The sequence below is a fragment of the Mastacembelus armatus genome, chromosome 15, assembly GCF_900324485.2.
Source record: "Mastacembelus armatus chromosome 15, fMasArm1.2, whole genome shotgun sequence".
NCBI lineage: Eukaryota > Metazoa > Chordata > Actinopteri > Synbranchiformes > Mastacembelidae > Mastacembelus > Mastacembelus armatus.
The window spans coordinates 20,248,514-20,275,623 of NC_046647.1; the positions used below are offsets into that span (position 1 = coordinate 20,248,514).

Below are 27,110 nucleotides of genomic sequence, written 5' to 3' on the forward strand. Positions count from 1 at the left end.
TCACAGCACACAAGCTGCTCTAAACACCGTCCTGGTTTCCTCTGATCAAATGTTGATCGATACATTTATTTATCAGCCTATTAAACTGCAGCACACACACTTTCCACTTATTAGGAACTGAGCTGGGAAAAGTGCGGATGTCAGACTGAACTTTGCTCCTTCCATTAAAAGAAAAATGGCTAAAAGGCTTTTTCAATAAAAATCCTTTTGGAATAACCTTTGACCTCTTACTGCACTGATCTGCATAAGACCCGCCAACATTCAGCATTAGAAGAAACGATTTTATAAAATGTGTATTTTCTTGGTTAATTTCACTTTTTAAAAGGCAAAAACACTAAGAACATTTTAAATAATTCAAACAGACTTTAAACGCAGGATTGTTCATTTTCTGTAATTCGGATTTTTTATAAGTTGAAATAAAACTCGTAGCCCCCTAATGAAATGTGTGTGTGTGTACACATTTCATTAGGGGGCTACATACACACACACACACACGGAAAACGCTGGATTATGGCTGTGGTTTAATAATCTATAAAACTCCCAGCTGTGGTTGTGTGAAGTGTGTCTGTACTCGGTCTGTTCTGTTTGTTTCGGGTCGTCAGACGTTGTGTGTGTTTTGACCATAACGAGGCTCCTGTGGATCCTCAGTGCTCGGCGGAAATTAACTGAATCCACATTAGAAAAAACAAAACACTGAATCATTTAATCTGCGGTTCAGTTTATTATTCTGTTCAAATCTGACCCGAGCATCAGTTTTCCTGGTTTTTAAAACACAAATTAAGTTTCAGTTTTCAAGAAAATCAGGTTGGGACAGTTTTAATTTTGAAGCTGAGGAAAATAAACAAACTTCAAACGCTGTAATTATTAATTCACATGTTGATTTTAGCCAGCATTTTAAAATTACCTGCAAAATAATATTTTGAGAACAGGCCAACTATGAAAATCATCCCTGTCCGTGGATTAAACCGGTCAGGCTGCAGAAAATAAAACCAGTTGATCCTAAACAGGCAACTCACACACAGCCCTGCTTAAAACAAACTAAAGTGACTTGACTCCTCAGTGAAACATGATCTAAAAATATAAAACACACAAGCTCAACACGTGTGAATTAAATTAGTGGCTCTGCAGAGGAGATTATTTTAACAATGAGCTCCTAACTGACCAAACCAAACCTGAACCAACCAAACGTGTATTGGTGCGGCTGTTTAAACCAGCCCTGCCAGGCCGGAGTGAAAAGGCGAGATCTCGGTGCAAATGAACTCAATTAGAATTTAGATTAGACCTCCGGGGAGAGAGCGTTTCAGAAGGGCTCTTATCAGCAAAATAAATTAACTAAAACCAAAACACGCCTCTCCAATTATCTACTAAGTGGTTCGAACGCTTTAATGGCCAATTGCGCTCAGAAAAACTGGCAGCAATGAATTGGAATAGAAATATAAAAATTATCTACTCTGGAGGAAGTTGACTCAATTCATCCAGATGGAGCCGAGTCCTCCACGGTGCGGATTAATTGATATCTCCATTAAAAAAAAAAATCCCACAAACGCGCAGTGGCGCAAATTGAAATCAGGCGCAACGCGAAGGTGAAAATGCTTTTTAGCTGAATGGAAAAGTGACTTTCTGTCTGTTAATGATAGAAACTGTGGCACAGAACAGATCGGATCAGTAAATGACTGAAAGAAAATCTTACCTTGTTGTTCTCCTCCTTCTCCCGAAGCTCTCGGGCCACACGAGAAGAGCAGCAGTAAAATTATCCAGCAGTAGGAAGTCTGCAGGGCACAAAACTGGAGCAGCAGCTGCAGACTTGCTCAAAAGCAAACAGTGTGCAAACCGAGCAGCATCGCGGAGAAACACGCAGGTTATCAGCACACGGGGCGTCACCGCGTCCTCGGTGCGGTTCCGGGTGTTTTTACAGCCAAATAAATCAAACTCATTTGCTTTCAGGGGGCTTGTCGTTGTCTGTCAGAGTGTTAAGGTGATTTCTAATGGAGACGGATGGAGATTGATCACCTTCTCTCCGCCCTGCGCCTCTATGAGCGGAGGACACCTGCGGATCCGCCTCCTGCAGCCAATCGAAACGCGTCCCTGGGCTGACGGACGGCAGCGGGGGCCTATAGGCGCGCAGAGGCAGCCGGGAAAGCCCACTCCCACTCACCCCCTTCTCTCGGTCCCGGTCCCGAGACCAGACGAACCACAGAGCGGTTTGAACAAGATGGAAATGTTTCACAGGCCTGCGGGAGAAAGTGCTTCAGAGAACGCAGCGTTGCGCTCTGCTGTGCGCCAAAGCGCCACGAGGAAGAAACTGAATTTAGAGGATATTCACTTTATATAGAACAAATTTAGTGTTTTATTGTTTTCAGGCTGCCCCGAATCAGAGGAGGGACTGAGCGACTCTATTGGAGCGACCACCAAGAAGAATAGTTTTATTTAAAAAAAAAAAAAACTATTAAATCTCCAAATGTATTTACTGCAGTAACTTCACTGAGCCTGAACGCGTCTTTCTCAAAACCATCAAATTAGTGATTACATGACATGAAAATCACGATTCAGAGAGAAAGAAAACGAAGATAATCGAGATTAAATCTTCGCTGCTGACGTGTTTAGTTTTAGTTTAGTTTAACCCCTATTACCTCAATTACTAACTCTTTTTCCTTGGGTCATTGACAGCATTTAACTCCAGAAATGTTATAATTGTATCCAGTTTATGTTCAGACTTTTGTTATTGTTGACTACCTAATAGCTTTAAATAAACCCCCCAAGATACATCAATGCTGACTGATAGGGAATATGCAGATCACCATTAAATCGCTGATTAACCTTAATTGACGGGTTATCTTTTGGTGTTTTAATAGCTTTATATTACTTTTGGGTACATATTTTTGTTATCTATAACATTTGAAAATAAAAACAATTTCTGTTATCAAGAATAGTAACATGTATTATGTTCGGGGTCAATTTGACCCCAGGAAAAACAAACACAATTTCAAATATTTAGTAGGATTTTATTTGTAAAACAGAACATCATCATCATCAGAACATCAGTAAGGAACACATAACAGTTCTGTATTCACTAAAAAATATTTTAAAAAGTACATTTAGGAATTCTGTCAGGGATTGTTCTATGGTACTCTCAGTACTATGTATGCGAATGTATATGTGTGAGATAGTAAAAAACAAAGTTACATAGGCACTAAAATGAGTTTGACAGAATACAAACAAAATATGAACAGCATATTATTTTTCCTTCAGGCCACCAGAAGGTACATTCCAGCCTTTTGTCTGCTCTACTGTACACATGATGTACAAAGAGTGCATGCATGTTCCTTGCAGACGTATTTCTTGCATTTCACACACGTGTTGCTAGTCTTGGAGTCATTTCTGTTGGGACAGACCTGGCACCTGCCACGTTTCTTGCCTGCAGCGTGAAGCACTGGTGGAGTTGGGGTGTGTGTCTCTGTTTAGATGTCCCTCACAACAGTTGCAGCGGCTGCTGAAGATCTTGGAAGGCACCGTCTTCTCTCAATATGAGGTTTCACGCGTAACCTGGCTGTTCCAGGAAAATCCTCCTTCGACTCAGTTTTCCACTGTTCCAGTCCTTGTTTATTTCACTCCATATTACAAAGGCACTGTAGGTGCTCACATCAATGATGTTGAAGAAAATTACAAGGGGCCAACGGGCAGTCATGCGTCGGCAGCTGTATGTGGCTGTGACCTTGTCCAGGTAATCACCCCTTCCCCTTGTCTTGTTGTAGTCCAGGAACATTTGTGGTTTTCTGTCTTCTCTGGTGCTCAGGACAGCATCTTTGTGCATGGTGCTCATCAGCAGAACTTTTTTCCCTTTCTTGGGGCAATAGGATACGACAGTGGCTTTGTCAGTAAAGACAAACATTGAAGATGTTACCTTCCTGTTCTTCATTACAAGAAGCTCAGAGGGAAGCTCCGACTTGTTTTTTCTCACTGTCCCCAACATGGTAACCTTCCTTTTCAGCAGTTCTTCATCCAGGGCGTACAATGTAAAAAAATGATCACATGTAATACTATGACCATTCAGTCCTTCAGCCATGTCAAGTACCACCCTCAAACCCTGATTTTTTTCAGGTGCTTCCCCAGGGGATTTACTAATGAACACCTGCCTATTCCAGGCATAGCTGGTCTGTGCATCACATGCTGCCCATATTTTGATAACGTATTTGGCTGGTTTGATTGGCATGTGCTGTCTGAATGGACAGCATCCACAAAATGCAAACAGACATTCATCCACAGTTACATGGGGTCCTGGATTGTAAAGAATGGGTAATTGCTGTATTGCTGCGAGTTTGTCACGCTCACATCGGCCCTGCCTTGTTTCTCTGTCATCAAAGCGTATGACACGGTAGAAAACATGGAATGTGTTTAGAGACATAGTGGCTGGAAATATTGCCCTTCCAGTGTCAGCAGCCCAAAGACTTGCTGTTGCTTCAATTTTTGACTTGTAAAGTCCTGCCAAAATGAGCAACCCAATGTAGGCTTGCAAGTGGGCACATCCAAGTCGTTCCAATTCTCCCCATACACACGCCTGATTTTGTCTTGAACATGGCTGACAGCATATTTGGTGGGGCCTGGAACCATTTTGATTACATTAGCAGTACTAAGTTTACCCTGTTGTTCAAGTGAGGAGATATACCACTAAACCATGATAACTTTCCATTTTTGCTAGGTAGCGCGTTTGCTGGTTGCTGAGAGACAACAGGAGGGTCACTATACTACAGTTAGAGTTATGTTAGGACCCTAAAACATTTTGAAGGTTATAAAATTGCATGTTATAGTGACCTCAATATCATCCAAAAAAACCAAAACAAATGTGTGTAAAATATTGATATTTCTTATATGTTTTATACAGCTGAAAAAGCCTGGGGTCAAATTGACCCCAAAGAACACAGATGCGTACAATATGTATACAGGACACTGAAAATATATCATCATGTTAATTTTATGTTTACCCAGTTGTCCCCATCAAATTAGGAAAAGTCATGAAATTTGGAACGAAAATACTATGTCAATCATTTATTTTGAGACGTTAAACATTGAATGGGGTCAAATTGACCCCAAAGGTAATAGGAGGGTTAAGGAACAAAAGTCCGGAGAGGCCGCGAAGCCTCAGCTGTTACTTTATTTTCCAAGGCGAGAAATAAAAGAAGAAGCGAAGAAGTTAAATTTATCCATTTTGATGTTTATTGTGATGCGCCCCCTCCTCCCCCTCGCTCCTCACACACCAGTCTAATGAATATTAATGAGCTATAATCCCCATTTAGAATTACATTTGAGGATGGTTGATGTGAAGTTTAATAGGGATAGACCTCCAACTCAGTGCGGAGGGAAAAAATCAGCCTGAAAGCTGCACTTTCTGTTGATGCTTTAATGTCTCACACAAAACAAACCATGTTTTTTTGCTTTTTGTGGCCTGTGTGTCACTGCGGGTCGCGGAGATGCAGCTCAGCTTGGCTGCTCTTTGTGCATCTCTGCGAAAACCATCAACTTCTGTAAACGAGGCCTGAGCTGAAAGCGAGCTAATGCTCCGGGAGAGAAAGAAAGATTGGGATGGAAATTACATTTTTACGTGTGTGTGTGCGTGTGTGTGTGTGTGTGTGTGTGTGCGTGTGTGGGGGTATCAAAGTGGACGCCGAAGGGACTTAAAAGTCATCGACGAGAGCACTTCGTCAGAGAAACTTAGACATCAATAATCCGCGGCCCCAAAAAAAGGAAACTAATGTCGGGGGTAAATGTGGAGGCCTCATCCCAGACAGGAACACGGTGGAGGATAAGGGCACCTGAACGCACCAAAAGGCGCATTTATGTTCACAAGAATGACGTTTATCTATGTTTTTACTCACTGAGGTAAAAACCAGAGTGAAGCTGGAAGTGACTGAGGTCACATGTAAGAATGAAGTGATAACAAACTGAGCTGGTGCAGAGAGAATCAACAACGACGCTGTTTAGTTCATTAATTTGGGTTCGTGCTGCCTGGAGGTCAAACACTTTTACGCAGCACATCTGAAGTCCGAGCAGTCAGAGGGCCCGTGGAGGGTCTGACCGAAATACCATCAGCGTCCTGTCCTCTGCGGGCAGACACACACATACACACGCACACACACACACACACACACGCACACACACGCACACAAGCTCCACTAAAATATGCAAAAAGGCCATTCAACAAATATGGCCCTCAACACAAAAGAGTCGGGTTATTCTGACATTTCCCCTGCATTTCTGTTTTTTTCTCTCGATGTAAGACCCCGAGATAAACCCCTGAACAAGTATCAAGTTATCAAGTTGCACCAACCTTTTGTAATAAGAGTATTTTGTCTAATCCCAAATTGCAGTTGAATTTTCTTAATGCTGAGCTGGTAAAGCCTGGGATTAGGCGGCGAGGAGAGGAGGGGGAAAGTTTTGTCCCTTCAGTCGGCAGGATTGGAAGCGGGGATCTGCAGGGATGTTGTCGGTGCTTATTAAAACGATGATGCATAAAACACGGTGTTGTAGGAGCCCCGGCGCTGCACGGGGAGACCCGGGCTCCCTCAGGTGCCGCTTTTTGGACGGCGGCGGGGATAGGAAGTAAAGCAGAGGCCGAGCGGCGCTCAGCACCTGTGAGGTGAGGCCAGGAGACATCAAAGCTCAGGAGATAATCCATTCAGCTGAAGGATCCTCAGCCGCACAGCCGCGTCGAGCCACCGCCGCTTTTTACTCTGCGCGTCGCTCTTATTCTCTGAAACACAGGAAACTGACTTCAAATGGTTTTTCTCTCCTTCTGCGCCAACAGGAGCTTTGACAAAGCCCGAGCGATGCTGCGGAGGTAAGACAGGACCGTTTCTTTTTTCTTTCTAAAAGAACACGCAGAAAAATAGTTTATTACATATTAAATTCATCACCTGAAATGATTTATGGCACCAGGTCAAACTGTGATTTTAACAAAGCGGAGTTCGTTCGAGATGAGAAAATAACAAGTGGATTTAAAACGGTTGGTAACAGGAAAACACCAGAACTTTGGTCAAATTCAGGAGTCAAAGTTTTACGCACGAACAGTTTTTGTCAACATTTAAAACAATATAGAAAATATTGAAACTATTTTATAAGTTTAAATCCATAAGGAAATGACAGGAGCTGCGCGCGCGCACACACACACACACACAACACACACGCGCAGCTCTCTGACCACACCGAGCTAAACCTCCTTTACCGTTTCGGCTCTTTATTCTCCAGATTACAGGCGCTCGTGATAAACGCGGTACAACACAAAACTAAAACAAAGCGCCTCCGGGGACGCAAAGTGCGTAACGTGCACGTACGGTCGGTCCCAAGCAAAGAAGAAACGAATCAGTAAATTAATTTGAAAGTATTAGAAAGGCCGGAGAGGACGTCTGCTGTCACAACCTATTTCCTTTCTTTAATCGGGGATGGGAGGCTGCCTGCGGGGCTGGAGTGGAGCTTTGACTCACAGACACTGTTAACTGGATTTTTATTGCAGGGACATTTTCGCTGCTTATTTTAGTCTGACATCACTCTGGTGTGTCGAGGAGACCGGTGTAAGTTAAAAAAGTGATTTTTTCCTCAATCTAACATCAATTTAACATCGACAGTTTTTCTGTCCCTCTCCATCCCTGGATGGGTGACCGAGCCTGCCCGGCTCTGTCCCAGACCCCGGCGCGCTCAGAAGCGGCCCAGAGGAAAAAAAAAAAAAACATCTGCTCGGTACAAAGTGATTTCTCTAATCTTTCTCCGAGGAACCTGCTCGGCACCGACCTCAAACAAAAACCCGAACGCCAATTTTAATTTCTAAACGCGCACAAGTCGCAGGGGAATTGAACAGAGCGCCGAATAATAAGCATTGCTAAACGCAACGCTCGCCGCTGAATGCAGTGATAGGAGCCACTTATATGTGCAGCGCTGCAGCCAAAGGCGTGCATGCATTTCAATAAATGTGTGAAAAAGAAAAATCGAAGGAGGAATATGGTCTGGGTCACGAAGGATTCGGGGAACAGACACATTGATAAAATAAAAAAAAACATTTAAGTTTTCCAAATGTATGAAATTATAAAAATCTGTAAAAAAAAAAAACAAAACAAAAAAACAAACACTAAAGCCACAGATTTCTTTAAAATGTCATATTAAGAAAATATTAATCACAAAACGGGGGAATTTAAAAACGTGCAGCTTTAAATCAGCGTTAAAAAGACGCCAGACGCTGCCCTGTGGAGTATGAAACCATAAGGACTTTATTATTGAAAACTTGGGTTATGACACTGGAATAAATAAACAGATAAATGTTCACACGTAAAGAACAACTGCACCAGATGTGGAGCCGCAGGGAGGCATGTGGAAGCATCTTCTTCAGAATACAATAAATACAAACCAAAGGTTACTGAGCAAAATGCACATGAAATGTGACGGTTACTTACAAGCAGCTCAGAGGACAAACTGCAATAAATAATATTTATACATATATAATCTATGTTTGTTTTTGACTGCGTGGATCCTGATGCAAAAAAAAAAAGGATTTTGGAAGCTACTGGTCAGAGCAGTGATGAAAATATACAACACTAGTTTGTTTTTTTAACTTGGTTTTGGTAAATTGCTTTCAAGCCAAGACAATAAAAAACAATAGGAAAGTTAAGATTGGTGTAAGATTTATGAACTGTAAGGCGTTACCTATTTTACAAGTAAAAACTTTAAAGTGAATAATTAAAAGATAAACTGTCAAGTAGTGAAGTAGCTTGGAAAGACTGAAATTTAATGACTTTTTTTCCTTTTAAAAGTCGAAGTGAAATGTCAGCTCCACTCGTCAAAAATAAAAAAAAAATACAGAAACGTCTGTCCCATTAAACCCAGTTGTGCTGTACCTCACCCCGACTGGTCTCCACATTCACACAGAGAAGCCTGTGCTGCAGCATCAGTACATACAAATATCACACTGGCTGATAGGCCTTACTGCTCTCGTCTCATACATATTTATATTACATCCAAGTACCGTTCTTGGTAAAGCAAAGAAGCCAAATAAAAAATAAAGTGTGTGTATGTGGGACAGTCTGTGACAGTAGAAAGTTGGTGCAAAGACATCACAGGCCTCTGAATTCAGCTCAGTCTCTGGTTAATTTGACTAAAACAACAACCAGATCAGGATTTTAATAAAAATGTCTAAAAGCTGCTGTCAAATAAAAATAATAACGATGGTGATGATACATTTCTTTCATCGGCTACATTTGTTGGTTGTGTTTTTCTGAAATGACAATCATTGAAGGACACACTTCTCCTCCTTCTTGGCCATCTTGCCTTTGTTTTGTTCCAGTGTCCTCTCCAGGTGCTCGTCCTCCTCCTCGGCCCTGCGGAGGGAAAAGGTCAAAAGGTCAGATGTGGCGAAGGGGAAGCAGGGAGGAGGCGGAGGTGTTGGTACACACACAGGTAACACAGTGGGTGCCACGGCGACAGTCGCCGAGGCACCTGTGGAGTGGCCCAGCGCCAGGGGCCGAGGGCCGACCTTTCACCCGCCTGGCATCCTGTTGGCAGACGGCGTGGCCAATCTGGAAGGGATCCCGCCCATGCAGGTGCGCTCTGCCATGCAGCCTGACTGCAGGCTGGCTGGAGCGCAACATGCCCCGCAGTGTGATTTCACTACGTCTATGGTTTCTGGGGGACCTCTGCAAACTTAAAGATAGGCAGCAGCCGCTCTCACAGAAACTCACAGGGGCTGGATTTCCCAGACTGAGACAAACAACATGTTTCCACTGTATTTCTGAATGTATTCACACTTATATTTTCGACTGACTTGTGTAACCGGTGTGGGAGGATTGCGGGTAACTTACTGTTTCTCCTGGGCGTCCAGGTCCCTGACCAGCGCGTCTCGTTTGTTGACCAGTATGACCAGTTCATCCAGCAGCAGCTGCTCTCGTCTCTTCTGGGCCTCAGTCTTCTGCCAGTCTGCAGTGACACCAGGGGAACACACTGCGTCAGACCAGCAGACACTGAGGAGCAGCTTTGTGATTCCTAACACACTGAATCATGGACGAACACTTTTATTTTGAACAGACTGATTATTACAAGCCAACGTCCATCCATAACGCTGACTGCCCTCGGACCCTCCTAGGACAGACATGTTCCTCGTGAACACTTTTAATGAAGCAGCTTTATAAAGACAATGTGGCTCCACTTGTTGAAAACACTTTATCAGATAATAGACACATTAAAGGACGATCAGAGGACTCAACATCACCACAGGTTTTCTGGTTGTTCCCTTCACATCCTGTGTGGACTCTCCTTCTGTGGAGATGGAGACCAGAGCAGTTCCATTATGGACCAGTGTGTACAGGTGGCATGTGAACACACTCCGTCAGGTTGTGTGTGTGTGATGATGTGTTGACCCGAGCAAACACTCTTAAAGGACATTGTGATGTTAATGTGCAGTGTCATGATGCACAGATATGTGGAGAATCCACTCATTAAAAACAGCAAGTTTTTGGCCCATTTTTGAAATTAAAGCGAGAAGGAAAAGACCAGGATTGTTTTCTACTTATAATTTAAGATGTTTTCACTGTTCAAAACATCCAAATAAATATAAATATCTGAACTTTACCTCAAATCAACAACACTGTTTGTTCCTCAAGTAAACAAACAAACAAACAAACAGGTGAGTCCCTGACTCTCTTTGCTCACTTCTCCAGGGACTTTGCAGGAAGGGGCCCCACAGGGTCCACGTGGGACCCCGATCCAAATCCCTCACCCTCGCACTGGAGGAGGGGGGATGCTCACAGGGGAGAACTCACTCCCCCTGGGGCTCAAATATCCGCCTGGCGCCCTTGGCTTCACATTCACCCACCCCCCAGCAGCACTCGCCCCCCGGACTGAACTCTGAGCTGTGACAATAACACCATTACAAGTTGCTGTTTTTCACCTTTGTTTTGTGTCATTTAAACAATCCAACATCCTGTCAGCAGGAACCAAAAATGAAACGAAAACATTTAAATCTTCAATCCAGCTGCACAGACAGAAGCAGCTCAGGTTGACAAACAGCCTCTGTAGATTTACCCGACTGTCCCACAGCTGCAGCTTCTCCTCAGCTCAGTGTGAGGACAAAAAAAAAAAAAAAAAGGCCCTCAGTCATTTGAAGAAAATAAATAAATAAATAAAAATCTGCTCCATCCTAGAGAGAATTCAAACGCAGCTGAACCATGTGCAACTTCTGAGCGCGTAGGCAACTTCACCCCTCTATCAATATTTAACTGTCTATTGATTCGAGAATAAAAGGAATGATGTAAAATGTCAGTCCCAAAATAAGTGGGGCTTTATTAAAAATAAATATTTCCCCCCCTCATTGAGTCAAATTGCAGCAGTCGGTGTGTGTGTGTGTGTGTCACGCTGGGCCCAGTGTGTTTGTCCTGAAAGGTCTGCGCTCTCTTCATTGGCCCCGCTCGTCCCTTTGAAGTCGACCACAGAGCGAAATGAACACAGTCCCAATATTTGGCTCTCTACGTTCCTCTTTTCCTTTCTTCCCCCCTCCCTTGGTCTTTTTTTTCTCAGGGAAGCAAATTTGCTCTCCTCAGGCTTTGTGGGGGACTCGACAAATACTTCAAAACTGCCAAATACCGTATGTTCAAACCCGCGTCTGAAGAGTATTTCTGTTTTTTCTTTACGGGAGGTGGTTTAGGAAACTGCGAAATCAGGACGAACTGTGTCGAGTGTCGAAATGAAAAGAGGATGAGTCATCGTATGTAGATAATTGTGAGACAGGAATGTGTGTTTCCATATCCGTCATAACTGCACTCTCCCACAATCCTCTCTCGACAAGGCCGGCCCACAGGAGGAGCGTTCAGGAGGACGCGAAGAAAAAAAAAAAAAAAAAAAAAAAAACTTCCCACAAAAACACAGAGGTATGTCAAAAAATAGTTCCTCCTCCTCCTTCAGAGCCAAGAAGCCAAAGTGCTGGTTGACCTGAGGACGGTGGTGGGGGGTTAGGGGGCCAAGCCCATTGCTGTCAATCACATGTCGCAGAGTCCCGCCCCCCTCATTAGGAAGGTAAACAATAAAGACAGCCGATGAGAGACGTGACCAGGCAACACCGGAGCAGGGCAGGCTGGGTAACCAGACACCCAGGAACAAACAAAACACCCTGCAGCCACTCAGAAACCCCCCCCACCACACACTCACGTAAGCCCCGCCTCCCACATAACAGAGAGCGAGAGACTTGGAGGAGTGTGTACACCCACAACTCACACGGTGGGTGCGTATTCAGATAACCCTCGCCGTGCACGCCAGTGGTAACCATGTGAGTCTGCACAAGGCACAGAAGAATGCGCTGGTTCAAATCCCCATGAACCCTTCTCTCCACCCGCTCTCTCTCCGACACTAAATTTATTCAAGAGAGCAAACTGGTCCAAAGCCTTGTTCTCTCGAGGCGAGGAGAGACCGTCCGACATGCATCTGTCTGTGTCGACAAAAGATCTGATCCACAACCTCAGATGTTCTCCAGTCTTTGGACTTTTGGGACTACAAACACTGATCTATAAACGTATTCCCCTTCATTACTGGTTTTTTCAGTCGTCCTCTCTGCACCCTTTACCTCTTGTTCTTGTGTGAAAGGACTCCAAAAGCTGGTTTTGGCCTAGGTCCAAATGGTGTCAAGAGACAAAAAGTGTTGCCAGACGAGAAGAAAGTCGACAGGCTGATAATAAAAAATAAAAAATAAATAAAAGCCTGGAGTTTAATTCTTCAGTCTCAGGCAAACCTCAATAACCAAAATATAGAAGTTTGGTTGTTTAAATCTTAATTCAAATCAAAAGTAACAAAAACAGAAGAAAAGCTTAGTGATGATAAAAAAAACAACAAAACATCCAGCACTGGATTATATCCCTGTGATGAGGATTATGTTCCAGGATAAATCTGGTGATATTCCGTATTTTTCTTATTGTCAACAAATCCCATGAAAATACCACAACCAGCAACTGATCGTGCTGACAAGTGCAGCGTGTGTAGTCTGATGCACGTTATTCCTCGGGGTCCCTGAGGTCTATTTTTGGCCTAAAACTACTGAAACCCCATCAGTGAGCCACACCGTCACACGGTGTCATTCATTCACGCACCAACCTGCTGCTGGGAATACCAGAGCTCCAAAGTGCTGATGGGTAAACATCCACCTGACTCTAAAACTGTCTCATATGAAAACTTTTATGAGACAGGGCAGCTCGTTGAAAACCAGGAATCTGAAGCTGAAGAGTGAATCTAAACACATGCATCCTCTATGATATCGTGTTCAACTACCCTACAGGAGACACTTAATCCAAGATCCTGGAAAACACATGAAGTTACAACTGCTGGAGATGATGGGAGGTGAATATGTTGTGTCCTGAAACAAATTGAGGACACACTATATCTAACTTGAATAGAGAACAGCCTAAAAAAACAGCAAAAACAAAAACAAAAAAAATCTCATTGGAAATAATTAAATAAAGACACTTATTTTTCTGAATTCCCCAAAACTAAAGTCTGACAACTCGTGGAACGAAGCTACTTGTTATCGGCGGTTCCAGTCAACTAGCAACCCTGAAAGAGTTGGCAACATCATCAAAAGTCGCCCATGTGATAGGATGCCACGGTGCACCTAATCAATCAGGGTCTGCAGCGCACCGCCCCGATGTGTTACAAAGCCCAAATAGATTTACAAATAGGAAGTGTGTGTGTGTGTGTCGGAGGTGTGGAGAGGGATAAGCTCCTGCATAGGATTACATATTGATTTTAAACATATAAAAAAGCTTATCATATCAAACCGTAACAGGAAAAACTCTGGGACCCGACTATGCATAAATCCCTTTTAGATGGTGAGAGGGCGTCCACTTTAAAACACGCACGCATGTACACACACACACACGTACACACGCACACGCACACACACACACACACACACACAGGGGCCCTCGAAGGGAGCCAAGACACAGTTGTGTGTGCATGCATAGGTGTGAATTGGTAAGCAGATAAAGAGGGCATGGTGGATCCGTTTTGTGGCAGGGAGATGAGAGCGTGGAATACAGATGGCATTTTCCCACCTGGCATCACACCAAGAAGGTACAAGGAGGTGGTTATCACTGAGCATGCTCATAAACAACATCAACGCCGACCCGGCAGCCTCCACCCATCTGTAGCCGTCTTATTCTGAACAGCCGCACATTTTAATCAAGCTCTGAAAAACCAGTAACATCCTCAGGATGTTGGAGAAACTTATCTTAATGTCGATCATCTGCTTTGATTCTGTTTTCCTTTCATTCTGACTGTGATGCTCAGACACTTTAATGATGTAGGCCAGGAAATAGCTCAACCTGGAGTCATGGCCCCTCGGGTGTTTTATATATATATACACTGTATATACGCACTAAATTACTTATCTTGCTGATTAGTCGGTTTTTCTTCATTTCTTGTATATGTTTCCTAATAGGGTCAGTGCTTCTTTGTCTGCTCTATATTTATTTAATTAATCAGGACTGCAACAGATGATTATCTTCATTACAGATGAATCCACTGATTATTTTCTCGATTAACTGATAATTCGAGAGTCAAAAGTGACACACTGATATCCCTTTATCTAATCCCATATTTGAGAAGCTTACAGCAGGTAATGTTAATCATTTTTGCGAGCAAAACGAAAAATGACAAGAATCAATTCTCAATTTCTGTCAATTGATGTATTGAGAAAGTATTTGAGATGTATTTGTAAATACTATTGGGTTCTTAAATTAAAAAAGCATCTTCAGTTGTAAAGCAACAAAGCTGTCAGGTTTTATTTCCCTCTCATCCTCTCTGTCATGTGTCTGCAGCTCAAGTCAGCAAACACAAATGTAGAGTAAAACATCATGAGTCAGACTTTCTTCCTTCTCTGCTCTGGTCTGCAGCACAAACAGACACCAGGTCAAGCAGCTTTAGTTATTGTCGTCTTTTTATCTCTCATCAAAACCAGCTACATGACTGCTTACTAAATTATCAGCAAAATCAAAAATATTCTAAGAACTTTTAAATCCCAGACAGAGCATACACACACACACACACACGCACGCACACACACACACACACACGCACACACACACCAGTTTGGACAGACTGTGTTGTGTGTGTGTGTGTGTGTGTGTGGGTGTATGATGAAAACTGCATCAATTTGTCAGCAGAACAGTAACAGGAATAAGAGTGGTCTGCATCATCGCAGGTATATATTTTCCTCAGCAGTGTGTGTGTATGTGTGTGTGTGTGTGTGTTTGTGTTAGGGCAGGTGTATCTTAGTGATGTGTGTGTATTTTCTCTTTTCTTTGACTCAATGCATCTTTCTCTCTCTCTCTCTCTGTGTGTCATCGACTGGCCAACCAAATCAGCAATTACTCGCACGCCCGACCATCGCTCAATGGACCTGCCCAAGCACCAAATAAGAGCTGGAGAGATGGGCGGCAAACACGCGCGCGCACACACACGCACACACACGCACACACACACACACACACACACACACACACACACACACACACACACACACACACACACACACACACACACACACACACACACAAAGAGACAGACACAGGTGAACACATAAATACAGCTACAAGACGTAAACACACAGATGCAGACAGTGACGAAGAGATTCGCTCTCTCCAACACAAATACACACACACTCAGGACACAACACTGTCGAACACACATGCTGCTCTCTTCCCAGCAGCTCAGAACTATCTGTGGCTGCTACAGAAAGGTAGAGCCTGTGAATGTTAAGTGCCTCCCTTAGGGAGGAAAATAAGGCCGGCTGATAAGTTAGTCAGCTGCAAATCCAACAAGTCCACATGAAGGCAGAGAGGAGCGAGGTGACACGACACACACCACCTCTCCACCTCACCTTGCCCACTATCTCTGCTCTCTCACTTCCACACATGCAGGTGAGCAGCCAGATACGTTGCACAGCCAATCTATAAAAAAAAAAAAAAAAAAAAAAAACATCCACTCACAGGAGAACCAGAAAGACCATAGACCTATAACACAGGTGCCAAGACTAACACACGCATGAAAAAAGACAAAAGAACACCTGAGTGCACACACTTCAACTCGATACATTACACACACACACACACACACACACACACAAAGAGCAAACAGAGTCACTGATACAAACACACACTTTGGCATATGAACCAGAGAAGTGACATCGCTCTGTGTGACTCAAGCCGCGAACACGCTGCAGCTCGATAAACAGAAATAAATAAAATGGCCGTGTGAAGACAGAGGAAATCCACCTGGTCACAGGCAGCGTGTCTCCGTCTCCAGCTCCTGCTTGGCTACACATGTCTGCTCCCCACTCAGCCCCCTCCCGCCCGGTCCACCCCCTTCTTGCTAATTACAATTGATTTATTATGGACCAGGTAGCTTATCAGGTGCCTGGTGAAATTACAATGGGTGTCCAAAGGCTGTGAGGAGGAGGGAGGGTTTGAGAACAGGGGTGGTCGTGGTGGTCAATGTCGAATGGCAAAATCAATTAGCATTGATTGGCAAAAGGTTCATTTTGCCAAAGAGGACACAGTTGAAGGGGATTAAACTTCCCTGGCCCCCTGACAACTTTGATACAACACAATGGGCTCAGTATAATTAACAAGCTTTCAATAATTTGCTTTTTTTTTTTTACCTAGCAAACCGTCTATCAATGCGGATGCAGCTAGATTTCAAATCAGACATCAGCTAGTCAGGTCTAGCTAGGAAACAGATAGCATTGATCAGGTATAAGGGAGTGAAATCCCTCTAAAGCTCTCATCTTAATCCTCATCAAGAAGCAGATGCAGAATTCAAATCATCCTGCTTTAGGCTCTCTGAGAAGGCTGATCAAGAGCTGGACAAAATACAAGTAGGACTCTGAAAAACCGTGCACGTGACGAGAGAGAAAACCATTTCAGTCGTGCATCGCAGTGGACAGTAGGGTTCCCTACTCTGAATCACCTGGAAAAGGAATACAAACTTCAGCTGGTGCATTTTGTCTCCTTTAGTAGTAGAAGTGGCTGCTAAAGAAACGCTGCCAGATTTTCTGCTGTAAAAATGACACTGGACGGGTACATCTGTGACAGTCTTTGGTTTAGGAAAGATTTAGAAAGAGGTCAGGCACTGGGAGAGCCAAAAGAGCTCGACTGCACAGTGACGAGGGATTTATTTATACACAGTTGGTTATTTGGTTTCATTGCTTAAATCAGTAAAACAATCAACTAGTTTATTCTAAGTCAGCAGTGAATCCTGGTTAATTTAAAACCAGAAGAATCAGTAGATCCCTCCTGCCTGGTACCTGCAGACACAGTAAATCCCATGACCTCCACAACCCCACTGGGTGTGGGTGTGGGTGTGTGTGTGGGTGTCTTACCCTCGATGGCCAACATGGCTCTCAGCTCTCTGTTCAGCAGTTCGAAGCGTCTTTCCAGATCGTGCTCTTTCTCCCTGTGGCAAGTTGAAGAGTGAGAGAAAAAACACACACACAACAAAGTTCATCAATATGTTAATGACTAAATCATTAAGCACTTAAAGAAACCTGCAATAAACATCGATTCGGCCACTCTCCTGGACCTTCTCTGGCTTCACATTAATCTACTGCACATAACTGATACACATACTGCACTCACACAGCCCTGGGTGAAAGTGTGTTTGAGTGTGGGGGGAAAAAAAAAATAAAAAAAGAGGAACAGGAGAAGAGAAGGAAGGTGGTGAAAATGCATAAAATCAGAATGAAGCTGAGACTAAATAAAAAAGACAAATGTGCATCTCTGCCAAAAGTGTGTGTGGTGTGTGTGTGTATGTATTTATGAGAAGATGTGGTTTTTGTGTCTATGCAGCACAAATTTAATTCTTTCCTCTTTCAGCCATATTAAAAAAATGGGCTAATTCAGTCCCTAATAGAATTTGTCCTTCACAGATGCCTTTTCTCTTTGCCTCCACAAAGCAAGAACAGAAAGGGTTAATAATCAGCCCTTCTGTCAATTGGCCACTTTAAAAGCCTCCCCTTTCCCACGATATAATGTGATTATGACTACTTCAATCTCCCCTCCACTTGCCCACTTTGAAATCCTAACAGCCGCAGATGAAGAAAAAAGGCAGCCTGTGTGTGTGTGTGTCTCCACCTGTAGCAGCTGACCACATACAAAGAGACTAGGGATGGAGTGATGATCGCCACATTTCTATTGATTTCATATCCCATCCACATGTAAATCAATGAGTGGATAGACAGAGGTGGTGAATGGAGTGGGAAGTATGCTCCCACCCCATGTAGCATCAGTGATTCTTATCTAATGCTTCAATACAAGTGTGATGTTTCCAGATTTTTAATGACTCACTGCGCATAAAAAATAAACAGGTGCTAACAGAGGCTACCTAGCTTGTTAGGTGGCGGTGGTAGGAAATCAAGAAATGTTCTTCATGATCCATGGCCATAAAGAACGATGAGGCAAACAGGTCAATGAGAAATAAATGGTTGGGATACATACAGCAGAGACAGCTGGTTCTGTCTTCTGATAAGGGCGTTCTTCTTGTTGACCAACATGAACCACTCCTGCATCATGGCCTCCTCCTCTTCCTTGTTGTTGCCTGGACAATGCAGACAAACAAACAAACAAAAAATGGTTAATGCAATTTGAATACTATCAAATCAAAAAGAGATGGGTTCCCATGTTGATTGAAGACAATGAGCCTGAAAGTGACGTGGCAGTCTGCACAGGCATACACACGTTACAGAGGGGATGCAGAAAACGCCATTAAGACTTTCTGCTACTGCAGAGTCAGTACATCCGCCAGGTATTTAAGACTGTGTGTGTGTAAATACATTGCTCGCTTATGCCTCTTGTGTAAACATTCACATACTTCACAGCATGTCATCACATCAATACAGCTTCAACCGGGCTGGGATTAACTCAGCGATTACCGTCAAGTGCCTTATGGAGTGGAGTCGCTTTAGGGCAATACACATTAGTTAGATTTTAATGATTAAACTTAGTCTTCTAGCCAGGACGTTTCTACGTGACTCACCAACACTTTGTGTAATACTTACTGAACGAACAGAGAACTAGCCAGACTGACAGCACTATGGGATGTACACAACTGATACAAGACAAAACACATTGAATGGAAACCTTCAAATGTCACATAACTAAAGACTAGACTAGACTAGAAGAGGACCTGTCAGTTTGAAATCACTGGGATGTCTGGCTGCATCACACTGATGGCCAGATGTTGAATTACTGCAGTCTGGCATCTGAAATTGAACCAGCTGTAAACATAATAATCCAACACTGAAATTCAAAGCACAGGATAGAAACCTGCCATCATCATGTTCCTAAATACACTCGTTTTGATGCAGGGACTATCAAAACAAAACAACGAAATCTAAGTTACTAGTTTTTCAGCGATTCAACTGTATAAATTTAAACACAAAAATGAAAATTTGGAAATATGGAGAGAAAATCCTTCCACATTTATGTTTTAAAAATGAAGTTGGAGCCTGTAAATGTAGTAACCTGTTACTGTACGTCATCACTGAAGATTTAATTGAAAACTACATTACAGCATAACGGGATGAAACCGAACAGAAAACAGAAAAAATTGTAGAAATACTTAGTTTGAGATGTAGATAAATATTTTTATTTCTGTTTTTCCTTTTTTATAGAGACCTCACGTGTCTGAGAAATGTAAATAAACTCCAGCGTGGTCACTTCCCAATGTTTATATCTAGAAGTGGGATCAGCTTAGCGGCACTGAGGGCCAGTTAAATAGCGACAGCAGCGTTAATCTGACACACAGTACATCTGTGAGGAGGAGAAATGGATGAAAACAGAAGATCCAAGATGAAAGATCGTCTTAGGGCTTATGTTATTATCTCTTGCTGTAATAGCTGCAAAGCTATGACAGGCATCATAACAGAATTAAGGGTAAGAAGGCATTTCACTTTATTAATTGGGGTACTTTAAATAATAAGAAGGGCATTGTTGCATTGTATAGTGGAAGAAAAACATGCCAAGTATAAAAGATTTATGTTTTCTATACAAAGAATTAAAAATTTTATTAATTGCATAGAAAAAAATATTTTGCACTCGTTCGATTCAACGATTTAAAATCAGTGAGGTAGTGATTTACTGATGCTTTTACTGTGAAACTTTCAAGATAAGACTATCAACCTAACAATATAAACTTAAAAACGACCGTTTTCTGCTTTATGGGATCACAATCTGTGCAAAAATCACTGAGTGAGCTGCTCAGGACAGGACTAAACCAACAGAAATGTGTCTTTTCTGACACACACACACTCATGGCAGAGCGGAGGAGCACTGGGCCGCTGCGTCATTGATGACAAAAGGCAGGCGCGTAGATGTGTGTGCGGACACTGGTGAGTGTGTGGACATTTGTGATACCCTGTGCCAGCAGATGTATGTAATTTCATTTAGGAGGGTGGAGCGAGGAGGAGGGGGAGAGAGGAAAAAAGAATGAGCAAATGAAAGAAAGCTTCAGGATTTAACGGAATCGGGGCTCGTGGATTACTGTAGTCAACTTTGAAATGGACGACACTCGGAGGGGGAATAAAGCCGGCGCTGACAGGTCATTGTGCTGCCTCGAAGTCAAATAAAACAAGCAAATAATAATGGCAAATATTAAGCTCCTGTGACATTGTGGCGAGGCAGGCTGGAAGACGAGGGGGGATTATAAAGCTATATCCCCCACCGCTAGCCAGCCAGCAGCTACCAGCCAACCACCAGCCGCATTTTATAAAAGGAGGCAGGGGAGGTGAAGGGAGGACAGAAAGGAAAGGAGGAAAGGCGAGAGAAAGGCAGGGAGGTCAGAGGAAACATAGGAGAGGAAGGATGAAGAAGACGGGTGAGAGAAACAAAAGGGAAGTAAGGGTGGAAGGAAGGGAGAGATGGACAGAGGGGGAAATAGTGAAGGTGGGAGAGGAATGAGATGGCAGGGTAGGCGAAGGAGTGAAGGAGGGAATAAGGGCAAGCAGGTGGCTGATTTCAAAGCAAAGAAAGAAAGGAGGGAATGGAGGGATTAGGGAGAACAAGTGGTGCAGGCACTGCTCAGCATCCTCCTCCATTTACTCCACCTCTCCAGGATTGAACTCTGATACTACCTGCTTCTTAAAGAAACAGAAGTGTCTGCAGTTTGTCCAAATAAGTTACATTACTGGGCCTATGTGTGGGAGCTGCAGCTCCACTATAACTAAAGTTAATTACTGTAACCAGTATTAACATTGGCTGCTGGTGAGTTTTATGCTGATCTGCAAGTTATTCTCAAAGAATTAACGATTATTCTCTATTTATTGATCATTTTATATATTTCATTTAGTCTAAAGTGTCTCAAAACATCAAGCTATGACCATCTCACGATTCTGGAGCCCAAAGAGAAATCTTTTTGTTCAGACCAATAGCACAAAACAAATATAATCAAACTGGAAGCAGAAAAATCAACTAATCAGAATTTTGCAAAACTTACATCAGTTAATTTGCTTAAGTGTAATATGTTAGTGGAAGTACTAAGAGGAAAGGAAAAGTAGACAACGTGCAGTAAAATGAGTTAAAAGCATTACAGATTTCTTTATGTAGAAGATTACTGAAGGGCTCAATGCATAAATGAAGACTAACACAGATTCTACCCTTACAGGACTCTAATGAGTGCTTAGACCAAATAGCATATGTTACAGCTGACAGCAGAGAAAAAAAACTGCTGAACGTTGTGTTGTATGAAGACAAATGGTGTAAATATCCCTGGCAAGCAGCACTGACACTGTGTCTGTGAATCCTGCCTTGGCTCTGAGATGCTGTGGATGCATGCTGGCTCTCAGGGGGCCATCTTGGATCAAAGCATCTGGCAGTTTGGCAGGTTGCATTCTGGGTCTTGCTGCTTTGCCTTACATGCCATTTCTCTGTGCTCAACACAGAGCAGGGCAGAGCAATAACAGGCCAAAATCTACTGAGACCGAAGCAATAAATTTGGCATTGGTACAATGTTTGATCAGGACATCAAAGGATTAGTGAAATATGCCTGATGGAGATACACTGGCAAACTTTATCATCATTAATATCATGTTCAGTGTTGATGTGACATGAGAAACGCACGATACAATCAACTCAGACACATATACACACACACACACCCAAGATACAACTGATATACGCATCCTGACAACCCCTCTATCTGATTGGCTGTCTCCCTCTTCTCTTGTTTCACTCACTCCATCTCACACAGACAAGCAGACCAGCATGCATATGCAGAAAAAAAACAGCTGGTTAGCAGCTGGAGTCCACGTGAATTTATACGCATCCATATGAGGAACACAGGAAGAAAAATAAAGGAATAAAATGTGTTGAAGAAAAAAGGGGGTGAAAAGACAGAGTGAGCAAATAAGATTAAGATATCTATCTCTGCCACTGTTCTGTTCAGACAGGAATAATGAAACCCACCCTGAGGTGGTCAAACTGCTGCTGCTGCTGCTGTTTAAAGTGGCCTGCACTGATTGTTAATTGTGTCATGTTACTTTGCCACGACTCCCTAAACAAAAGGAGTTGTTCAAGTGAATAAATGCTGATTGACTGGATTAATGGACTGTTTTAATATGACAGGATGCCCAAACCTACCAGATGCACAGCGAGCTATAGGAGTTTAATCTGTATAACCTGGTGCAGGTCATTCACACAGGAGCTTGTAAGGGAGTCGGGAATGTGAAGAGCAGGAAGAGAGATGCTCCTTATGCAAAGAGTTTGGTGCTAACACTACAGTTTAAGTGGGTGCATCCACCCTCAAAGTGCAAACATGTCTTTGTTATTTGGTAACAAATGCATCCATCCAAAAGTGCATTAACAGAATAGCTCTAATTTGTGATTAGTTTAATGACCTGTCAGTTATTTTTGCTCTTTTTACTTTAAACTCCTTTATTACTACTTTTCTTTCAAACAATCAATTGCTTTATTGCCAAGATGCAGGGGATCATTCTTTGACCTTCTTGTTACAGGACGGACTTTCAGTTACCAATGAACTAGAGATATTTCTAATTATCATTAAGTAACAGTAATTGGATGAGAAGGAAATCCTCATTTGTCTTCCCCCAAGAAAGTTCTTTTCTCTGTGCCTTTTAGGAGCGAGCCTGGATAACGGGAAAATGAAAGAGACAGAAAGAGAAAAACATTAAAAGCTGTGATCACAGCACGTTCATCTCATTTCTTATCCCACCATTTTGCCATTTAATCCAATAGCTGCTAATCCAATTTGTCTATCGGACATGTAAAAAAGCGAGGAGGAGGAGGAGAAAGGAGAGAAGGAGGAGGAGGAGGGAAAGGGAGGAGATAGAGCTGAACTTCTCTTCTGTGTTCAAGTCACTTTCTGAATTGCGGTTTATTTAGGGACAAGCCGTACTTGTGTCTCTCCCATCGTTCTCTCCATCCGACCGTCAAGCCCGTCTGATACCAGCAGGGATCAGGGAAGATGAAAGCCAAAGACGCATGAAAGGAAATGAGAAAAGAAGGAATAAAAAGAACAGGATGAACATTGTTTCCTGTGATTAGGTAAGAGCTCGTTAAAAGGCTGTCACTGCAGCGATGTGAATATGCATGACAGGGGCCGGCCTAATCTGAGAGGTCTGTGGCGAGGACCGGGGGGGGAGGGGGGATTGTGTGCAAGTAGCCTACTGAAGATTTAATTAATGTGAGTCTAAGAGTGTCTTGTTAGGAAGGAGACAGAGTGTGGCCTGTAAGAAAGAAAGGTTAGTGTGCTCACAAATTCAGCTTTGGCCATAAACACCCTCTAAAAGTGCCGTTTCATTCACTGAACTTTTTAGTTACGGATAAATCACTGAAACCACTTTCTTCATCTTCCTCCTTTAATGTTGCTCGATAAAAAGCAGCATCACATTTTTTATACTTTAGTTGAGGATCCTATTCAGAGCAATGCCGACTGAATGCAACAGTTGCCACAATTCCCCACTCAGCAACATTACAACACTTGTGATATGTGTAAGAATCACACCCCCCACCCTTCTCTACACTGCACATGTGATTTCTCCTGCTCTATTCTTTTCCGCTCTCTACTGGAGTGGTGCTGAGGGCTATTTTTTCCAGGGAGGCTTGTACGAGGCCTTTTTAGCTTCCCTCAATAGCACAATGGCCCCAGCGTATAGAGCAGATTCCTGCTTTATTGAACCTGTGTATAATGTCTGGTGAATGGAACACATTAACCGATTCACGCTCACATCTTTCCCTCCCTCCCCCAGACAGAAAAAAAGAAGAAAGTAAAATAAGGAAAAAAGAATGAAGAAAAAAACCCTTTCCTCACACTGAGGCACAATGACTGCCTTTTCCACCGGTGTCATCTGTCAACCACTGCTTGCTTTACAACGTACAAAAGAGGTGGAGGTAGAGGAGAGAGCAGGAGACGCAGGAGTGGGGTGTGACTGGGCATTTGGGAGGTAGAGGGATGAATTGGGTCTTTTCCATAATTATAAGTAGGGCTGCATAATTATTTGTTTCTAATTACAAAGTGTATTAACAGCGGAGCTGCACTGTTCTGCCAGCACGTTGGAAATGAAAGAGCAGAACAAGCAAAGCTGCTGAATTTATTCAGAATTTGAAATATATAAAAAGCATAAATGAAGCACTGATGTCAGCCAGGCTCTGAAATTAATACCTGCTGAGGTGATACTGGTTAATCAAACAAGATGATTTAGTCTGGCATAAAGAAAAATGGCTCACCTGCCACAATGATCAATAACTGTGATGTGGTAAATCATAAGAAACTTTGCTTATTTAATTATTTAGTTTGATTAAATTAAAGCAAAGTTCTGCCTCAATCCCATTTAAATTGTTACAATTTCACATAACAGCTTAGTTAATGAATCTAAAAAATGTTGGACTGGCTCACAAATTTCTAAGAAACATGTTTAATAATTACCCTGATAAATACAGAATGGTTGAATACAGCGAGCTCTCCTTTCAGAGCCAACCCTAAGGTGAGCCAACCCTACTATGAGCTGATATTCATTATGTGACAGCACATTAGTGTCATGTAGACATAGGGTTGGGGAAAAGAAATGTCACGTCATGATCGTGAGCACTGTTTCAGGGCAGCATGAAATACGGACAGTAGAATAATCAGCGCTGCCAAAGCCCTTTTTAATGAGCAGGACAGGGTAGATATGCAGCATCGATCATGCCTGTGTTTGAATGTTTGTGTTAAGAGACCACATTAAACACAGACAATAAGTTTGTCCTGCTAATATGTGTCGTCCTCTCGTAAACACACGGATCCTTGTTCTCCTCTGCTGACTCTCCTGTGTCTACAGAAACACACACACACACACACACACACACACACACACACACACACACACACACACACACACACACACACACACCCCCACACACCCCCGTGGGCAAACATGTTTGACCTCAGAGCTAACAGTAGACCAACCAGTAGACCAACCTCCAGACACTTCTCATTCCTCCGCCCCAGAGGTTAAGGAGGGGTGGGTGCTCAGGCAAACAGAGTTCACATAATGGACTGACTCTGGAGATGAAACTGGGAGGCTTCAAACCAACACACACACACAGTTACCTGTACAGAGAGTGGACTGTGTTCGGTTTAAGAGGAGTCATTTAGGCAGCCTTCTCTCTCACTACTAATTTATTTCTCCTCTTTCATTTTTCTTAACTTTCTAATTAAAATTAACATTTGTTTATAAGCCAAACTTTAGTATTTGATTCTTTAATTGAGTATCAAACAAAGAAACTAAACTGCTGTCAGATTAGAACAAAACAAATGCCATTCCTGGAGGATTTGTCTTTTCTAGCCAAACTAGCCAAGCTGTGACAATAACACAACTCAACTCACCCCCTCTCCCCACATCTCCTCTCCTCCCGCTCTCCCCCCACACTCTATCAAATTGTGTTTTTGCTACAAATCAATAAACATTATCAGAGACTGGCAGACTATGGGGCCGGTGGAGGCAGCCTCTGTCTGTTAAAGCCCAGACCGCCCTGTCTCTATCACAGCCTGGGTGAGAAGGCCATGAGGAAACAGACACACAGGAGAAAGACAACCTGGGTTCACAATCACATGCAACTACCAAAATATGTGTAACGGGCTTATAATAAACAAAGACAGAAGCAGAATAAACTCAAGCAGAGTCACAAATACACACAGACATGCTTGATGATCAAACAGCAAGTGTGGGATGCATGTGGAGTCCTACAGGGAGCGATTTGTCTCATCCATACATAGAGAAACAGGGAGAGCAGAAAGCAAATTGAGCAGACTGGAAACGAAAAGAACAGCAGTGAAGCGTTAAGGTGTTTAACAATAATCCTAACAGTACAGCACAGTCTGTTTTGACCATGCCATTCAATGTCAATAAGAAATTAAAAGAAAAAAAAAAAAAAATCCATGCCAACAGTGACTTTAAACACTTCCTAACCCATTAGGCCACTGTATCATGACTCTATGCTTGTCAGCTCACTTTGGCTTTAGCTCTATGAGAACCATTTAACTGAGCTCTAAATAAGATGATTTTCAACCTGTCCCCACTTAGCTTGGGGCTGGAAAAGGAAAATCAGGGGGCCTGCCATACACCATTTCTCAATTACCTTTCTCATTATTGTCATCTGTGTTCATTACTACTATTATCATCCTCCCTTTTCTGTCGCACCCCCCTCCCCACTTTAGGGTAGCTTAGGCTGCTGTGGCTGTCGTGTTGGATGAAGAGGAGGAGAGCGGCAGAATCGAGAGCTTTTTGCAAGGCCAGAGCACTTCAGGTAATTAATATAGCAAGAGGGGGCATATGAGAGGAGACGGAGAGTATGTGAGTGTATGTACGTCTGTGTGTGTGTTTTTGCTGAAATGTCTGATTGGGGAGCTCACCTGCCGATACCCCCTAAAAGGTATTTCATTAGCGAGCCTTTTACCATACAAGCAGAGGAACAAAGCCTTGGTTTTGCCTGTCTCCACTCCAAGTCAATGGGGCCCTCCAGGACGCCTGTAGCTGTGTGTGGGAAGAGTAAAGAAAACTGGAGGAGCAGAGAGGAGAGGGAAGGAGAGGCTATCCCCGTTCATAATCT

At 42.9% G+C, this 27,110-nt stretch overlaps 2 protein-coding genes across 5 annotated transcripts in view; both read right to left on the reverse strand.

The window, feature by feature from the left end:
• Positions 1-2,845: 2,845 nt before the first annotated feature.
• LOC113131381 (piggyBac transposable element-derived protein 4-like) lies at positions 2,846-5,094 on the reverse strand. The gene has a single exon (XM_026308541.1). The coding sequence runs from the start codon at positions 4,400-4,402 to the stop codon at positions 3,533-3,535; it is 870 nt and encodes a 289-aa protein (XP_026164326.1). The 5' UTR covers positions 4,403-5,094; the 3' UTR covers positions 2,846-3,532.
• Positions 5,095-8,229: 3,135 nt separating this feature from the next.
• ehbp1 (EH domain binding protein 1) overlaps positions 8,230-27,110 on the reverse strand; it is a 115,883-nt gene continuing 97,002 nt past the window's right edge. For 3 of the 4 annotated variants that reach the window (XM_026309038.1, XM_026309037.1, XM_026309036.1), the window contains 4 exons: positions 18,507-18,606; positions 17,393-17,466; positions 9,837-9,951; positions 8,230-9,356 (listed from right to left, as the gene is read on the reverse strand). In XM_026309038.1, coding sequence (XP_026164823.1) covers positions 9,266-9,356; positions 9,837-9,951; positions 17,393-17,466; positions 18,507-18,606 — 380 coding nt within the window. In that variant the 3' untranslated portion in view covers positions 8,230-9,265. Of the gene's footprint in view, positions 9,357-9,836; positions 9,952-17,392; positions 17,467-18,506; positions 18,607-27,110 lie in introns of those variants that run through there. The other variant, XR_003295819.1, reaches the window with a different exon arrangement.

Bases quoted from the DNA above. Each gene is read 5' to 3' on its own strand.
- LOC113131381 (XM_026308541.1), bottom strand. From the start codon at position 4,402: ATGTCTCTAAACACATTCCATGTTTTCTACCGTGTCATACGCTTTGAT.